Below are 12,309 nucleotides of genomic sequence, written 5' to 3'. Positions count from 1 at the left end.
CCAGGGTTCGAGATCCTGACCTTATGTAGCTGTCAGATTCTTATTAGCATTTTTGTTTATTAAAAGCATCATCGAAATATCTGAAAAGAGAAATCAAAGCGTAATATGATAAAAGTTCCAGACGAAGGAAAATAAGCAGATGGATTAAAAGCATACGAACCCCCCAAGACGCTGAATACAGAGTGACACCCCTAACCGTTCATCTTTTTCATGAACGTAGTTCAGGGGTTGAATTAAAGTTTCACAGGCTGTTGGGAAACACTGACATTCTCTCTTAACTTGTGTGTCGGACCTTAACTTCCAGGTCACGCTTGCGGTGTCTGCCGCGTGCCACACGTGTGAGACGGAGCCGTCTTCCTGTTTGGGGGGCAACATAACTAAGCCTGGCCATTCACCAGTGTCTTTTCATCCTTAGAGATTGCTCGTGGATAACTAAAAATAACACTTTCTTTTCTTAGACAAGTATTCATTTTGTAAATTACATACCTTGGTAGGCAACCTTTTTAAAATCTAATTTTTCAACTTTCCTTCCTCTGTAATGATTGGAAATTCTGATTCCAGTTAAGTTAGTAATTATGTGGTTGAGCTTTTATAATTTTTAATGACTACAGCTGTAGGTGTATTCAGAGTTCTGGAACAATTAAAAACTGACATTTTTATTGAAAAAGAGAGTGTACTAAAAATTCTGTTTCCTGGCCAGGAATATCTTGGGCATAAGACATTTCATCACAGAAATGCCAGGAGCCTTGAAAGGAGGCTGGAAAGTCCTACTCTGGGTTTACTGGGCAGTGGGCGTCCCTCGAGGACTAAGGTGACAGTTTGCTGTCAGTTCTCTGAGTCGCTGGTTCTAAGAGCTCCTTGTGCACCTGTGTGCAGGGCGGCAGGCCTCTCTGCACTGTCGCTTGTTCTGCGTGGTGCTGACTTTGGCCCTGGAGGCACAGTGCGTGTGCTGTGTGTGCTCTGCGTGTGCGTGTGCTCTGCGTGTGGTCAGCTTTAGGCCAAGTGTGACGTCAGGGAGCCGTGTCGGATATTTCTGCCACGTGTGACAGCACGCGTGGTCCCCTCATCCCAGCGCCCCTCACAGACGTGGGGTCCGGGTGGCCGTGAGGTCCTGCAGCGCCACAAGCGCTGAGCTGCGGGCCCCCGAGAGCGGGTTGGGCTGACCTTTCTGGGCTTTGCTGTCACTGATGAGGCCCTTTCACTGTCCCTCCTGCCCCCGCCCTTCTTTTCCTCGTTTTGTCCCCAGGGAAGACTTGGGGTTCAGATTCATATCCGAGCAGGTCAGCCACCACCCCCCCATCAGTGCATTTTACTCGGAGGGCCTCCATCAGGACTTCCTGTTTCACGGCTCCATCTACCCGAAGCTCAAGTTCTGGGGGAAGAGCGTGGAGGCGGAGCCCCGTGGCACCATCACGCTGGAGCTTCTCAAGTGAGTGGGCGGCCGCGCATCCGAAGGGAAATCCGTTTCCATTTAGGAGGAAGACTCCTCCCTTCTGGTGGAGGGACCCTGCGTGCTCTGCGGGCAGGTAGCCTTTCCGGCGGCAGGGACATGCTCTAAGGAGGCTGGAGACCGCGGCGGGCTGGCTGTTCCTGGGGGTCCTCCTCACGTCTGACTGTGTGGGGTCCCGTCTTCTCTCCCCTGATCTCTGCGGTTCGGTCCCTGGTCGTGGTCATCACCTCCTGCTGCGTGACAGCCCAGCTCAGCAGCGTGAAACGACACTGTCCTCCCACGGTGTCTGGGGGCTGGAGGTCAGGCGCAGCGTGCGGGGGCTCTGTGCGGGCGCAGCCGGGATGCGGGCCGGGCGGCCTCCTGAAGGCAAGTGGGTGGAGCCTCTGCTCCCGTGTGCACCGCGCTGGCCGCTGGCAGGAGACCTCGGTTCCTTGCCACCCGCTGCTCCGTACGGCTGTGCAGCCGAGGCGCTGGCACCCCCGAGAGCCGGGGCCCGGGGCGGTTGGCAGACCACCACCGGGACAGGACCGGCGGTGTCTTCTGTGACCTGACCTCAGAAGTGACCACAGCCCTGTGTGCACGTGCTGCCGGTCACGCAGGCCAGCCCTGGTTGAGCGTGCAGGGTGGGAGGTCGGGCTTGACCGCCAGGAGGTGAGAAGGAAGGGGCCGTCTTCCCGGACGCCCGAGCACCGTTAAGCCTAAATCCAAACGCGCCCAATCCGATGGTGATCAGAGACCCTCGAAGCAGAAACTGAGTCTCTAGCAACCGCCCGGCGCTGCAAACCCACGGCGGGTGGTCCAGGCCGAGGGGTGCAGCCGGCTCCCTGGGCTGTGAGCCTCGCTAACCGTAGCCCCCATGGGAAGCATCTGATGCCATTGCACTTCCTGTGGCCCCGCCGGGCTGGAGGGGCGTGGTCTTCCCAGTACCCACCCCCCAACCCCTGCACCTCGGCAGACGAGGTCGCCCGGCCGCGGTGAGGGCGGCCCCTTCCTGGGGAGGGTGCCCGTCCCGTCTGTCCCGTGCTCTTGGCTTTCTCGGGTGAGGCACGGGGAACTGAAAGGTCGCAAACCTTGTCAATTAGCACCTTTGGGTTCCTGGGAGATTCAAGGAGTTCCAAATATTCATCATGAAATGCTTGTGCGCTGAGCTGATCTTTGCCCTGGACTGTGGCTCTTTCACACAGCCTCCCTTGAGACACACGTCCGGCCACCTGCTCAGCACCCGCTTGTGGGGTTTCTCTTCTCCTTGGAGAGGGCCAGTCGGGGAGGATGAGGACTGACTGACGGGAAGGTGTTTGCACCCCCAGGAGCCATCCCCGCCACACGCGGGTCCCCAGACGGCCAGGGCCACGCGCTGGGGACCTCGCGGTTCCCGCAGGCTGGGGCGGCGGGGCTGTTCTGTTGGGGGCTTCACAGGAAACCTCTTGCCTTTGTCTCAGCCTTTGCTTGCTTATTAACTTGTCTCGACATTTAAGTAGAAAGCTTTGTTGCTGCTACAAAGGAGAGAAGAAGGACAGTTCAAACGAATGCTAAAGAAGTAGCCCCTGTTCAGGGAGTTCAAAGCGATATTCTGCTCTTCTGCAGGTTTTAAGTCAATTACGGTTTGATTCTGTCTGGTATTTTGCTTTTGAGTTCGCACGGCGTCTTTGCTTCGCTGGCCTCTGACTTGCTGTTCTCTGGTGTCTTTCAGACATAATGAAGCCTACACGTGGACCAACCCTACCTGCTGTGTCCACAACGTGATTATCGGGAAACTCTGGATAGAGCAGTACGGGACGGTGGAGATTGTAAACCACAGGTAACGGCCCCTGACAGTCATGCAGCGGTCAAAGTCAGGGTGGCGGTGCAGCACCCAGAGCACCAGCTGGCACTCAGCCCGTGGTGTCACGCTGCGGTCAGCTTCTCCGGGCCCCTCCCTGGCCCCCCGTGCCCCTCGGCCTCCAGACGGGCCTTGCTGGCTGGGAGGCCCCACACGTGGTGGTGGTTGGATCTGATTCTGGTTGGCACTGATCGAAGTCATCACTACTGCTCTTTGTTGATATTTCTTTGTTTTTAGTCACAATAGTGAGTTTATTTTGAAATTTTAAACTACACTGAAGGATGCTGTGATTCCCCGATGCAAATAGAGTGACCATTCTCAAATCTTGTCCACTGTCCAGTCTGTCAGGCCTTATTCCTAGAAGCTCATGGCTGGTAGGCTTTGTTATATCTATTAAGATGTAATTTACATGTCATAAAACCCACCATGTAAAGTGGACGCTCAAATGGTTTTTAGTAAATCTACTGAGTTGTGCAACCATCGGCACAAGGAAGTGCTCGAAGCTTTCCATCCCCCGGAAAGATCCCCGTGCTGTCCACTCGGTCCTGGTGCTGCCCCGCCCTGGGCAGCCTCCAGTCTGCCCGCCCTCTCCCTCCCTCCCTCCCTCCCTCCCTCTCTCTTTCCTGGATGTTTCATGTCTACAACAGAAGCCCGTGTTTGTTTTCCCCGCAGAACTGGAGATAAGTGTGTGCTTCACTTTAAACCGTGTGGATTGTTTGGAAAAGAACTTCACAAAGTGGAAGGGTACATTCAAGACAAAAAGTAGGTCCACGTGTGGGTTGGGTCACAGGGGTGCGCCTGGACAGCGTGTGTGTCTCTGCAAAAGACGTAGTTGTGCCGGTGACATCTGCCGGGGAGGACAAGTTATGACTCTTTCTTGTTTAGAAGAAGCATTTCATTACTGAGCACAGAAGGAGATAATGACGAGTTTTAAGTGCACCATTCAGGGTGGTGACTGATGGAGCCCGGCTTCCCCTTCTTCGAGGGTAGAAGATCTGGGTCTGTTTTCTTTTGATAAAATGGATGTGAGAAAGTTCAACGTTTTCACTGAGAGATAAAACTGCAGTTGTGCAAACAGGACTGAGAGTTTAGAACTTGACCACGTGTTTCCTTCTCTCTCCTGGCATCCGTAGCGGTTGTCAGGCAAAACCCAAACACTAGCTTATGAGCATCATTCTCACGTGACTTGTTCATTCCAATCTGGAAATTTGGGACTTTTAAAGTTTTTGTGAGCAGAAAAATGGCCAGTAGTAATTTTAACAAATTTTGGGGGGGGTTCCCCCACGTTATGTGTTGGGTCTCAATTTCTCTCTCTCTCTTTTTTTTTCAATAAGTAACTTGGGCCGTATAACAGCCATAAGATTCCTTCCAGCTCCTAAAATATATACATTTTCAAGTAGAAAGAAGTTTCCAGTGTAAAGCAGTGGGTGCTTTTGCTCCATCCCACTCTACTGGGTACCAGAAATTCACCTGTTCTAATTCCTTAAAATACCTTTAGACGTTAAGATTCTGACCACTTTGCCCCTTGACGTAAGTTAGGACCTGGTGTGTGGACTTCACGGGACAGCAGTCCTGTTAGTGGGAATAGCACTGACCCGCCCTGTGGTCAGCTCATCCACAGAAACAGGCCGCGGGAGCGGACGCCCACCGGCACTCAGTGAGCCGTGCCAGTCCTGTTCTGGGTTTCTGGTTTTCCTCCCTACACTGGATGCTCTTTCCTAACGCTACATCTCTTGGAGACAGAGAGTGTCCGCCAGGCCGTCTGCCGAGTGAGGACTGGCCACGTGTCCCTGCCTGCTGGCCCTCCCAGCACGTCCCGCGGCGGGCGGGGCAGCCTTTCCAGGGAGCGCGTGGCCAACTGTACGCTCTCCCCCGAGGAGGACGTGAGAAAGAAAAACAAGGGCCCAACACGGTTGGCATTGTTCCTTTGGAATCAGGCAGAGAGCTCTGGTGGCTCATCTAGAAAGATCTGTCGAGGTTATTACTAAATGAAAAATGTGGGCAGACAGTGACAGGGGTGTCTGACTTGAGATTGTGAAGGTAAAGCAGACCATATCAGCTGAATATGGGGAGGGTTGTTTATGTGGTTTATAGAAAAAGGGCTGCAGGACACACGGTACATAAAAATGTAATGTATTTCAAAAATAACAATCGGGTGCATAGGGTGTTAAACGTAATAACGTCGTACGCTTGTTCTCACATCATCACGTCTCCTGCGGCCTGTCTTTCGCCCTTCAGGTTTTTGTACCTTCATTTTCTCTTTTCTGCTTTCGTGAAGGAGTGTGAATAGTTAGTCTCAAAAGCCACGAGTAAGAGATGCTAAAATGAAACTTTTCATCTTTGCATTTACACCCAACAATATCCCTAAAATTTATAAGAAGACATGCCAGAACGAGAATTTATTCCATGGTCACAATTAAGGTGCTGCACGTTTAGATGAATGGTTTATAATTGTTAATTGGTAACTTGGTTTTAAAAAATTCCCTTTGACTACAGCAAAAAGAAGCTCTTTATGATCTATGGCAAATGGACGGAGTGTTTGTGGGGCCTGGACCCTGCTGCGTACGAGTCCTTCAAGAAGCAGGAGAGGAGAACCGATTCCCTGCGGAAGACAAAGCTGGTGAGCGGCTCCGTGCGGCATCCCCCGCGGGTGGGGTGGGTGGGTGGAGCCTGGCCGGGCCTGCCGCTTGCGAGGGACACAGTGCCTTTGTGGCCCCAGCTGCAGAGGGTGAATCACAGAACTTGTCTCTCAAGCAAAGCTGCTTGTCTTCTGATTCTGGACGGGGGAGGAGTTCACCTGCGTCCCAATCGTGCCTCTACCCGCCCCGAGCCTGGCGGAATCAGAGGACACCTCCGTTTTCTTCTGGATACTTCTTTTTTTTCGGCCACACTGCGAGGCATGCGGGATCTAGTTCCCGGACCAGGGATCGAACCTGGGCCCCTGCAGTGGGAGCACAGGGTCTTAACCACTGGACTGCCAGGGAAGTCCCTCTTCTGGATACTTCTTCATAAATCTCCTGTTTCCCTGCACCTTGTTAGCTTAGACCCATTAAACAAGCAAGTGGATGTCACTTCTGCGTTTCTAGTTCTGAGTACCAGGTAACATACCAAACAGCTGGAAAGTTTTCACAAGGATACTTTCCCCTTGGAGCTTTGGAATACTGATTTCCTTTTTTTTTAATTAGTTAATTTATTTATTTATTTTTGGGTGTGTTGGGTCTTCGTTTCTGTGCGAGGGCTTTCTCTGGTTGCGGCGAGCGGGGGCCACTCTTCATCGCGGTGCGCGGGCCTCTCACTATCGCGGCCTCTCTTGCTGCGGAGCACAGGCTCCAGACGCGCAGGCTCCAGACGCGCAGGCTCAGTAGTTGTGGCTCACGGGCCTAGCTGCTCCGCGGCATGTGGGATCTTCCCAGACCAGGGCTCGAACCTGTGTCCCATGCATTGGCAGGCAGATTCTCAACCACTGCGCCACCAGGGAAGCCCTGGAATACTGATTTTCTTAAGACTAGTTCTTCTTGAGCTTAAAACTAGAAGTGATAGTTCAAAAGAGGTGTCACGTTTTTCTAGGTGATAAATTAGACTGTACCAAACCCGAGGTGTTCAATATTTGTTTAACAAGATATTCAGCCGCCACTGGGATTGATAGTGCTTTTTGTTTGTTTGCTTGGCCATGCCACATGGCATGTGGCATGTGGGATCTTAGTTCCCTGACCAGGGTTTGAACCTGTGCCCCCTGCAGTGGAAGCTCAGAGTCTTAACCACTAGACTGCCAGGGAAGTCCGCCGTTAGTGTTTTTTATATTGTGATATTTCATGGGTGCTATTAGACATCGTTTCTAATAATGCTCTTTTAAACTAAAAAAAAAAAGTAAAGTTCCATTTAAAGACCATACAGTGGAATGTTAAATCCGTTTAGGGATGTGTTTTAATGCGTTAGCGTGGCTTTGTCGCCCCTTTGGGGAACCTCACAAGGAGGGAGTGTTTTGTGTGGGTACTTGTCACTGAGCTGTGTCTTTATTTAGCTTCTGGCACCAAAGCACATAACCTGCGGGTGGGGGAGGACTCCAAGGCTGTGCTTCTCGTGGTTTAAGTGTCTCCCTTCACAGCTGCCTGAATAACCACTCTGTTCTTCCCCTTCGTCCTGTTGATTTTGAAAAAGAAGTAGCAGTTGTACCTTTTTATTGAGACGTGATCCCCAGTCTAGAAACGCTAAGACACCCTGAAATCACCAAGTGCGAACCCTGTCTCGACTGAGGGCAGAAGCGCAGCTCGTGGGGGAATAACCATCTGGGAGAGGCACCCTCAGCCTCCTCAGGAGGTGTCGCCCCGTCCAGTCACACCCAGAAGGCTGCACGGGCTCCCCCCACAAGGAGGGCGGCTCCTGGCTGCTGTCTCAGGGGCTCCGGGCGGGTCTGGAGGGGCTCTGGGAGCACCGAGGTGCTGTGTCTTTCAGGACGACTGCCCCGAGAAGGCCGACGGCGACGTGGTGGACGCCGTGCCGGAGGCTCAGGAGACGGTGCAGGTCATTCCGGGCAGCAAGCTACTCTGGAGGGTCAACACCCGGCCCCCCAACTCCGCCCAGGTCCGCGCCCCCCGCCCCAGCCAGGCCCCCCAGCCGTCCACTGTCACCCAAGGGACTCCCTGCCCTCCAAGCCCTGACCCCAACACATCAACACTGTGTGCACACATCACAGTACCCGGGTTACACTGCGAGCCCTCAGAGTCTACACCGGGTGCGTCTTACCAAAAGGGTTTCCAAACCAGTTTCGAGAGATTATTTTTCTGACTCGTCAGTTTAGGTGCTTAGATGCATTTTGATGTTTGTTTTTGAAAATTGCGCTTATAATTTGCATTACATATAATAAATTTATTAAATGTAATGCAAAATTGTAAGTACAATTATAATTAAATATAATTTAATTTAAATATAAATATATTATATTTACAGTAATGTATAATATGTAAAAATAATTACATGATAACTGTAACACATGTAATAAATTATATTTTATTTTAATATATTATAAGTTATATGTTAGTTATATATAAAATACATACACAACATACTATAAGATTTTTTATTGTATTGTCACATCCTATAAGCAAAGCACAGCATGTGCAAAACAAAGGAAACAAAACAAAACATTCATCGGTAAATACATTACCTCAACACAGCCACTATTATAATTTTAGTAGAGTACAAACTAGTATAAAATAATAGCAAAAAAAGCTCATGTTTAAAAATAACACTCATCCCTTTGGTTCAGTGAGCACCTCCTGAGTCGGTGCGGGTGGGCCCAGGTCCCCGGGAGCAGAGCCCGAGGACAGGGCAGGCAAGGACCCCGGCCCTACACAGCACAGCGACCGGCCTGATGGGCTGGGGGCGGGCCTCCTGGGGCCCTGGTGACGTGGAGCAGGACCTGGGGGAGGCGGGGGTGCGGAGGACGTGGCCATCCAGCTGCTTTCCGGCAGGGGGGCGGCCGGGGCCCGAGCCCCCCTGCTCCTCTGAGTGATGTGGGGTCGTTCGAGCAGCGAGGGGACCAGGTGGGCCCCTCTGGCCGCTTGTGGAGATAGACTTCGGGGGCCAGAGCGGGAGGGAGGCCAGGTTGGAGGCGAGTCCCCAGGTCTGGGCTGTCGGGAGGCAGAGGCTGGGGGGACGTGGGCGCAGCAGCCCCCCTGGAGGAGCTGAGCTGGAGACTCCCGTCCGGCCCCCAGGATGTGAGGAGGCAGACGTGAGGGTGGGACGTCAGGGTGAGGGTCTGGGTGCCCCCCGCGGGGGCGGAGAGGAGGAGCCCCAGGCGAGTGCGTGTCAGGGCAGGGAAGGAGCCCCGGCCCCGGTGACCTTGACAGCAGTGTCTCCAGGGAGCCGGTGACACTTGGCTGCTCTGAAGGGGTTTAGAGTGTCGATGGCCCCCAGCTGGGAAGAGTGCGCAGAAGAGAGCGCCATTTATAGCCACGATTTCTGTGCCTGCTCCCCAGATGTATAATTTCACGAGCTTCACGGTTAGTCTCAATGAACTGGAGACGGGCATGGAGAAGATCCTGGCCCCCACCGACTGCCGGCTGCGCCCTGACATCCGAGGCATGGAGAACGGCAACATGGGTGCGTGGCCCCGGCTGAGCGGGCGGGCGCAGGAAGGGAGCGCGTCCCACCCCCCCACCCCCCCCACCGTTAACCAACCACACTTCGCGTCTTCTAGATCATGCTTCTCAAACCGTCTGTGGGGAAAGGGTTAAAAAATTTCTAGTTTGCTGCAGCCCAATTCTTCTCTAAATAAAATAAGATTAAATTACTAGGAAAATGGAATGAAAAAGAATACATACAAAATGCAAGTACCCTGTCTTCTTATTAGGTTCAACAGACAGTGAGATTACATTTCAGAAGCTGGACACATTGTTATTTAAAAGCCGCTTGGCTGGAGGGCGCCCCCCCCCCCCATGCCTGCCCAGCCCCGAGGCCCCTCTGCCTTCGGGCTGGGCCGCACTGGGGTCTGCGCTGGGGTCCGGAGCTGGCCGTGCACTTGTGCGCTCGTGCCTGGGTTTGCCTTCCCGCTGACGGCCTTTACTGTCTGTGGTTTGCTAACCCAAGTGTGACTTTTCATCTGGGGTCGGGTGTGAGGGCTGTTCCAGCATCTGCCCTCCCAGCCCTCAGCTCTGCCTGTCACCCTGAGCCCTGACCCAGTCCCCTGTGCTTGCACCCAGATCTGGCGAGCCAGGAGAAGGAACGGCTGGAGGAGAAGCAGAGGGAGGCCCGGAGGGAGCGGGCCAGGGAGGAGGCCGAGTGGCAGACGAGGTGAGACGCCTGGTGGCCACGAGGGCGAGGAAGCGGGGAGGGGGCCGCCCACCCACCGGGGCTGAGCAGAGGCTCCCCCGTGTCCTGTGAGATGGTGGCCAGCAGCTCTGGGCTGCGTGTAAACTGACGTGTGATGTGATGCGGCCTAGTTAGAGGGGCCACGATCCCAGGGGGAAGAAAAGACCATCGGCCGTGTCTTGTCCACTGGCCTCCTGACCGCCTGCTCTGTGTCGCAGGTGGTTTCACCGAGGCAGTAACCCGTACACTGGGACCCCCGACTGGCTGTACGTGGGGGGCTACTTTGAGAGGGATTTCTCAGGCTGCCCAGACATCTACTGAGAGACCGGACCAGCCCCCGGACCCGGAGACCCGAGAGGCTAGACTCCGTCAAGTGGCTGCTCTGAGCTTCAGTCACAGCAGAAGCCAGCTTTTCTAACGGCTGTTCGTGGAGATGGCACCATCCCTGGTTGAGGATTTAATTCTAATCAACTTGATTGCCCAACATTTTACTACCGTTGCAGTCTCTTCATAAAGCTTCACTTGGGATCGTCATGTTTCCATTAAGGTTTGAAAAGGAAAATTCTTTACAGTTCCCTTTTATGGGACAGAACCAGAGCTGGGGCTGGTGTAGATTACAGCACCCTCTTAATTACAAAAGTTATAAATAAAGGAAGTAACAGGACGGGGTCCACATTCCTCCTTATAACGCAGTGGCAGAGTGTTTCTGAAAGTATTTTAAATTTGAACCAGTAACAGGAAAAGATGGATCTTGAAAAAAGTCCCACCAAGAGCTTTTTATAAAGGCCAGGAATTGCTTTCTAGATTACAGTAACGCAAAAGTGAAGATTTTCAAAGCATCTGATTGAATGAAATGAAAAGTTGTCAGAGTCTGTATTTTTTACCAATCTTCAATAATGTAAAGATAATTAAGATATTTAAGTTCAAACTACTTGAATAATATTTTGCTGAAGAGCAAGACAGGCATTAACATCACGTGTACACTGTCCAAAATGAAGCATTACCACGACAACCGAGGGTGGCCAGAAACCTTGACAAAAAGTCCCCAGACGGCTCCCAGCCCTGACAGGTTTGGGAGCCCGCCTCCGGCCCCCAGGGCTCCCCTGTCACTGCAGGCCACACCCACGTCACAGAGTGAGTCACAACAGTTGGCCTGTCCCTGCGGCACCTGTGTTCCTGTCCTGCATGTGTGAAATACGAGGGACCCGCCTCAGGGGGCACCGAGGGCGGGGGGGGGGTGTGAGCAGTCTGCTTCCAGCGGTGTCATTACCGTTGTGTGTCCATCTCTGCACATGTCTGCACCAGTGACTGTTTACTTTCTGTAGAGAAGCCAACACCACCGGTCGTTGCAGAGCTCTTTGAATTGAAGACAATCTGCTGTGTGCGCAGACGCACACCCGCACACGCACGCGCACACACACGCACCTGTACGCAGTGGTGGGTTCTCAGTGAGAGGGTGTCGGCATTTTGTGTCCCAGCTTCAGAATCACGTTTGTAATTAAAACACTTTTAAAAGCAAATCCTCGCTCTGAAGGCTTGATTCTGTAGCTTCGGAAACCCAAGGCGTGGTATCGGGGTCGAATCCCAGCGCCCCTGCTCGAGGGGACCCGAGCGGGGCCGCCGGCGACGCGCGGAAGCCCCCGAGGATGTGTGGTCTTGACGTCGTGCGGAGCGGAGGTTTTGACACACCTGGTCGTTAGGATGGGGAGCCCTGTGCCTCTGGTCGGGAGGCGGCGGCGGCGGCGGCGGGGCTGGGCTCCTTGTCCAGGGAACGTGGGGGGGACCCAGGGCGCATTTAGAGCAACAGCGTTTAGGGCAGTTTGACAACCTCCGTGGACGATCCCATGTCTCACCACCTCCAGTAATTTACCGTAAGGTTTGCACCTCTAGGTCCTCCCTGAGGTCAGATTCCACGTGGCCCCAGTAGCCGCTTCCTTCGCACCCGATTCAAGAGTCAAAAGGAGAAAGGGCAGGACGGCCGATGACCTCAAAGCATGGCCGTTACGATCCTTTAACCCCTGTGTCCACAGATGCTAACACCCACCAGAGCTGCCCCCTCAACTTGGCCGCCGTGACACGCTGGGATGTTGGGTGTTTCTCTCTAGTAAAGAGCTTTTCAGTGGAGTTTGCTTTTCAAAGGACGACCTCCCACGACCGATGTGTTTGGCCCGTGTGGAAAGTCGTGGCCTTGTTGTTGGCCCCCAGTTTGCGACGGTGGCTTTGAGGTAGG

At 53.3% G+C, this 12,309-nt stretch overlaps 1 protein-coding gene across 4 annotated transcripts in view; it reads left to right on the top strand.

Moving 5' to 3' along the window:
• The window catches only part of OSBPL2 (oxysterol binding protein like 2), a 40,628-nt gene extending 29,029 nt beyond the window's left edge, over window positions 1-11,599 (top strand). For all 4 annotated transcript variants that reach the window (XM_068565614.1, XM_068565613.1, XM_068565616.1 and 1 more), the window contains 8 exons: window positions 1,247-1,429; window positions 3,141-3,248; window positions 3,942-4,031; window positions 5,766-5,889; window positions 7,722-7,850; window positions 9,248-9,371; window positions 9,971-10,061; window positions 10,298-11,599. In XM_068565614.1, the coding sequence (XP_068421715.1) occupies window positions 1,247-1,429; window positions 3,141-3,248; window positions 3,942-4,031; window positions 5,766-5,889; window positions 7,722-7,850; window positions 9,248-9,371; window positions 9,971-10,061; window positions 10,298-10,400 (952 nt within the window). In that variant the 3' untranslated portion in view covers window positions 10,401-11,599. The remainder of the gene's footprint in view (window positions 1-1,246; window positions 1,430-3,140; window positions 3,249-3,941; window positions 4,032-5,765; window positions 5,890-7,721; window positions 7,851-9,247; window positions 9,372-9,970; window positions 10,062-10,297) is intronic.
• The last annotated feature ends 710 nt before the right edge of the window (window positions 11,600-12,309 follow it).

This window comes from Eschrichtius robustus, chromosome 16, assembly GCF_028021215.1.
Source record: "Eschrichtius robustus isolate mEscRob2 chromosome 16, mEscRob2.pri, whole genome shotgun sequence".
NCBI classification, from domain to species: Eukaryota; Metazoa; Chordata; class Mammalia; order Artiodactyla; family Eschrichtiidae; genus Eschrichtius; species Eschrichtius robustus.
This window is presented reverse-complemented; position numbering and strand designations above follow the sequence as displayed.